Raw genomic sequence first — 6,164 nt, 5'->3', positions numbered from 1 at the left:
CAACTACATTTACATGGACCTTTTACTAGTTTACTTTAAATCAACTAATCATTTTTATTGAGTTGTCTTTTTGTCAATTCAATTAAAAAGGGCTGTAGACTACAAATAGCTTGAAAGGGTGCACACAGCCTACGGTATAATGCCCAAGGCATAGGGCAGAGAACTGATTCACAGGGGAAATGCTTCCATTTGGAGAAAATAGGCCTAACTGATGTGAGGCTTGATATGCCTCTATTCATGGCCGGATTACCAACTGGGAATTGAGCTTTAAGACGGCACATTTTTCCTCTCTGCCCCATGGCAAAATGTGTAGAATTGCAGGAAGTTAGCTTTAAAAAAAATGTTTTTGCTCCACCGCCATGAGGGGGGGGGGCCTCCAAAATATTCTTGCCCAGGGCCCCAAATGCGGTTAGCCGGCCCTGGTTTTTTTAAGAAACATTAGCACATTTAAACATATTTATTATTATATTTTCCAAAAGTAACAATTATTATAACCTGGTTGAAAATGAAGGCATTTTGGGGAGGGGGAGCATGTATTCTCAATTTGGTTTTCTAAAATGTATAAAATATTTAATCTCTTAACAGTTTGTGACAGTACTGTCATATCTGTGCTTTATTCAGTTCCCCTGCAATTCCTCTCAATAAAGCAACAGTCCTTCTGTATACTTTAAACAATTTGCTGTAAACTGTAACAACGTTGAATAAGAACCAAGTCAGCTGAAACCTAATACATATACTCTATGAAATGGAACATGGTTTTCCACATTTCAGGACTCTATTCCTTATTAATATCCAGTAATCATGAAAGTAATTGTCCACTGTTTCCAGATTTTTATGAAATATGACTTATAATTAATTACAATATGAGTGAAATAGTTTTCCTTCCAAATTTTTTTAATTAAGTATGTTAAAAAGCAGCTTTTCTGTGTTGGAATGGTGTGGGCGTTTACCAGTCATTAAAAATATTAATGCGAGTAGACCACTGATTGGCCAGCACATCATAATCTATGAGCAAGCATTTTTGTTTGAAGTGGTTTTTTTTCTCCAATTTATGCTTTGGCCACAAATACGAGTATAGGACGAGTTCGCAAGATTATTTGGGTATGAGTTAACAGAATATGAACTTTTAAAAGTTTGATTTTCACTGGACAGTTACTTTAAAAATAGAAAAGTATCTGTTTTGGTCACATGACCCACATTACATGAAATCTACGGACAAAACTGACAGCTTCACTTCAAGATGTAGATTTAAAAAAGGTGTCACAACAACAGTTTAAAATGTCATTTCAGCTTCCGTATTTTTCAAATCTCTCCTTTAATACTTTGACTGCAGTTTAAGAAACTCTTGATTGATTGCCTATGCAACATCAAAATGTACCACTGCAGCAGAAAAAAAGCATTCGCAGCTCAGGAATACCTCATCCGGCCTACTGAGGGAGACTTGACCAATGGCAGCATTCAGCTTTGGCAACAGACATATTTGGACCATTCCACACAACAGACTAGTGGCTGCAGCGAAGATGAAATGAAACAGTAAAAACATAACAAGGTGATCAAAGTCCCTTTTTCAAAAGCTAACATTCATCTTTAAGAACTCTTTAGGAAATGTATAGCTCACAAAAGGGGAGAAGAGTGACGCCGTGATTGTAGCTACAAGATAGAGAAGTGCCTCTCAAAATTACACTGCAAACTAAACTTTTGTCGGTTTTATATATATCTATATATTTTTTTTACATTGGTTTTGTTTTGGAGCTTTTTTGAGATTGGGGGAAAACCTCCTAGCCACTCCGGTTGCGGGTGCTTCCATCCCCAGTGCGCTGGGCCCGGGCCAGGACTATTTCAGGGGACACTCTCTTGCAGTCCTTTGCCAGGCCGAGGAAACACATCAAGTCGATGAAACAGGTGGTCAGGTTCAGCTTACAGCCAAACTCACTTGTTGCGTAATCATAAGGGAAGGTGTGGTGATAGTTATGGAACCCTTCGCCTGAAAGTGACAGGAAACCGTCGTTAGGGTAACGGGTGACCATCATTTACACATAATAAATATATTCAAGATATCTTGTAAGATGTGAACGCCCACACATGGTTTGAGAAGAGCTACTATACACATATTATTTTCTGTCGAGCACAGAGTTGGGAACTGAAACCTAAAATTCATGGTCCGCATGAACTTGCTCTTCTCTACAATGATTGCATAACCAATCCCCTTTTGATCTCTTCCCCCAAACAGGTGCAATCAAAGCAAACGGACACCATGTAAAACATATTAAACATGTGCAGCATCACTCAGGAAGGTAATTACAAGCACAGAAGGCAAAGCTTGTTATGTAATGCTACTGTTCTGCGATAACTGTGGAGTATAGAGTCATTTTACGATATAATTAAATGTTATAAAAAGGGGGCAACTTAATGACGTTTTAAGATCTTTTAAAATGGCAAGAGGTAGGTAACATACCTATGGCACTAAGGGTGACAAACTTGTTCTCTCTGGGGTTGATGTTGGCGTCGTAGGGCCGGTTGCCCCACATGTGGGCAGCACTGTTGACCAGCCAGGTAGCGTTCAGTACCAGGGTGTACCTCAGCAGGCCTGGCACAAAGTAGCCCAGCCACAGGCTCTCTCCCCACAGGCACCAAGGAACAAACATGGGGACTGCGAAACACATCAGCAGCACTGACATCTTGTAATACCTGTGGATAAAAAAAAAAACAATAGTACAGAGACATATCCTCCATGACATGTTGTAATACCTGTGGAGAAGACAAGAGAACAGACATATCCTCCATGACATGTTGTAATACCTGTGGAGAAGACAAGAGAACAGACATATCCTCCATGACATGTTGTAATACCTGTGGAGAAGACAAGAGAACAGACATATCCTCCATGATATGTTATAATACCTGTGGAGAAGACAATAGAACAGACATATCCTCCATGATATGTTGTAATACCTGTGGAGAAGACAAGAGAACAGACATATCCTCCATGACATGTTGAAATACCTGTGGAGAAGACAAGAGAACAGACATATCCTCCATGACATGTTGTAATACCTGTGGAGAAGACAAGAGAACAGACATATCCTCCATGATATGTTGAAATACCCATCATATGGAGGCAGCACAGAAGATAAAGGTCTATTCAAACTGTCAGTTTAAGAGACCCATCTGTACAGCTCCCAACACAGCAACACGGTCTCGGCTGGCAGGCTCTTCTTTGACAGATTATCACATTATTCAGTTACAAATACATAACATGCCATGAGGTTATGGATGTTCCTGATCTTCATTAAAAAACTAGGAATTACCATTGTTAAGAAGCTTCTCAAACCTTATGAGCCATATTGATGATCTAACTATGACTAAGCTAGGTTTAGTGCCATCACAGAGTATGGAGTGAACAGAAATATTTATGGAAGAGAAAATGCAACCAATACTGTATGAATTGATCATCAGGAAGGAATACATACTTCCTCTGGAACATGACAACTTTGTCGGCCTTCAAGTCACTGAGCTCCAGCTTCTTCCCTTTCTCAATGACGTCTGGGTGTTTACGCACCAGGAGCCAACCGATGTGGGAGAAGAAGAACCCTCGGATGGCGTTGTGGGGGTCGGCATCGGTCTCTGAAAACTTGTGGTGAACTCTGTGGTCCCGAGCCCATTCAAAGATGTCATTCTGTAATGGGGACACAAAGACTAAGATTTATACACAGAAATAGAATCCATAGAATGGGCCTCCCCATTCAAGTCAATGATGGCATAATGGGTGGACTGGCAGCCATTTTGAGTGTACCCATGCCTAGGTCGTTAATATACAGCCATTTTGAGTGTACCCATGCCTAGGTCGTTAATATACAGGTCAAGACAGCGGAATAATTCCATGCGGAGCATTCGAAAAGAAACAAATTGATTGGACCAACGCCGTTGCTGATTCTACAGGATTAGCATTGAAAACGTGACCAGCGGTCGGAACGCCAACTAATAAAGTGGATGTAGATCATTTGGAAAACGTTGAAATGACCAGAATGACAGTACAACAGTTATTCTATGTGCTTACTGAGTAGTTAGCTGAAATTAACTACGATTTTGTTTATTTTCCACTTTCATGGCGAACTTTCAGTACTGCTAACATTCCCTTCCAGTCATTTTTACTCACTAATCCTGTAGAATCAGCAACGGCGCTAGTCCAATGAATTTGTTTCTTTTCAAACGCTTCTGCATGGAATTATTACGTTGGCATAAACTTTGTTATCTTCTAACTAGACGCATGCCAGGAAATAAAAGCAGGAAGTGTAGCCTTCAGTCTTTGCTGTGTTGTCAACTCAAATGACATTACAGAAAATACATCCCATTGCATGAGCCATATACAGTGAGGGGGAAAAAAGTATTTGATCCCCTGCTGATTTTGTACGTTTGCCCACTGACTAAGACATGATCAGTCTATAATTTTAATGGTAGGTTTATTTGAACAGTGAGAGACAGAATAACAACAAAAAAATCCAGAAAAACACATGTCAGAAATGTTATGAATTGATTTGCATTTTAATGAGGGAAATAAGTATTTGACCCCTCTGCAAAACATGACTTAGTACTGGGTGGCAAAACCCTTGTCGGCAATCACAGAGGTCAGACGTTTCATGTAGTTGGCCACCAGGTTTGCACACATCTCAGGAGGGATTTTGTCCCACTCCTCTTTGCAGATCTACTCCAAGTCATTAAGGTTTTGAGGTTGACGTTTGGCAACTCGAACCTTCAGCTCCCTCCACAGATTTTCTATGGGATTAAGGTCTGGAGACTGGCTAGGCCACTCCAGGACCTTAATGTGCTTCTTCTTGAGCCACTCCTTTGTTGCCTTGGCCATGTGTTTTGGGTCATTGTCATGCTGGAAAACCCATCCACGACCCATTTTCAATGCCCTGGCTTAGGGAAGGTGGTTCTCACCCAAGATTTGACAGTACATGGCCCTGTCCATCGTCCCTTTGATGCGGTGAAGTTGTCCTGTCCCCTTAGCAGAAAAACACCCCCAAAGCATAATGTTTCCACCTCCATGTTTGACGGTGGGGATGGTGTTCTTGGGGTCATAGGCAGCATTCCTCCTCCTCCAAACACGGCGAGTTGAGTTGATGCCAAAGAGCTCCATTTTGGTCTCATCTGACCACAACACTTTCACCCAGTTCTCTGAATCATTCAGATGTTCATTGGCAAACTTCAGACGGGCATGTATATGTGCTTTTTTGAGCAGGGGGACCTTGCGGGCACTGCAGGATTTCAGTCCTTCACAGCGTAGTGTGCTACCAATTGTTTTCTTGGTGACTATGGTCCCAGCTGCCTTGAGATCCTCCCATGTAGTTCTGGGCTGATTCCTTGCCGTTCTCATGATCATTGCAACTCCACGAGGTGAGATCTTGCATGGAGCCCCAGGCCGAGGGAGATTGACAGTTATTTTGTGTTTCTTCCATTTGCGAATAATCACACCAACTGTTTTCACCTTCTCACCAAGCTGCTTGGCGATGGTCTTGTAGCCTATTCCAGCCTTGTGTAGGTCTACAATCTTGTCCCTGACATCCTTGGAGAGCTCTTTGGTCTTGGCCATGGTGGAGAGTTTGGAATCTGATTGATTGATTGCTTCTGTGGACAGGTGTCTTTTATACAGGTAACAAGCTGAGATTAGGAGCACTCCCTTTAAGAGTGTGCTCCTAATCTCAGCTCGTTACCTGTATAAAAGACACCTGGGAGCCAGAAATCTTTCTGATTGAGAGGGGGTCAAATACTTATTTCCCTCATTAAAATGCAAATGAATTTATAACATTTTTAACATGCGTTTTTCTGGATTTTTTTGTTGTTATTCTGTCTCTCACTGTTCAAATAAACCTACCATTAAAATTATAGACTGATCATTTCTTTGTCAGTGGGCAAACGTACAAAATCAGCAGGGGATCAAATACTTTTTTCCCATCACTGTAAGTTAGCATAATTTGAATGAACATTCTACATTACAGCCTGATCTCGCGATAGCTCACATTCTGAGCGCATGCAGCCGTCTGCTTGACCAGGCTAACAGAATGATACTTTGGGGAAAGTTTGTTCATCATATCAAACGAAGACGTTTTGTGTGTATACCGATACTATCTGTCATCTGATGTTTAACCCGGTTAAATAAAAGT

At 41.2% G+C, this 6,164-nt stretch overlaps 1 protein-coding gene across 1 annotated transcript; it reads right to left on the bottom strand.

Moving 5' to 3' along the window:
- Positions 1–1,778: 1,778 nt before the first annotated feature.
- On the bottom strand, positions 1,779–3,676 carry LOC311126242 (acyl-CoA desaturase-like; the record flags this gene model as incomplete). Its single annotated transcript, XM_084200260.1, has 3 exons — positions 1,779–1,984; positions 2,456–2,688; positions 3,471–3,676. Coding segments are annotated over 3 exons (645 nt in total), but the record flags the coding sequence as incomplete, so codon positions are not given.
- Positions 3,677–6,164: the final 2,488 nt, after the last annotated feature.

This window comes from Coregonus lavaretus (assembly GCF_964263955.1).
Source record: "Coregonus lavaretus genome assembly, contig: HAP1_SCAFFOLD_355, whole genome shotgun sequence".
NCBI classification, from domain to species: domain Eukaryota; kingdom Metazoa; phylum Chordata; class Actinopteri; order Salmoniformes; family Salmonidae; genus Coregonus; species Coregonus lavaretus.
This window is presented reverse-complemented; position numbering and strand designations above follow the sequence as displayed.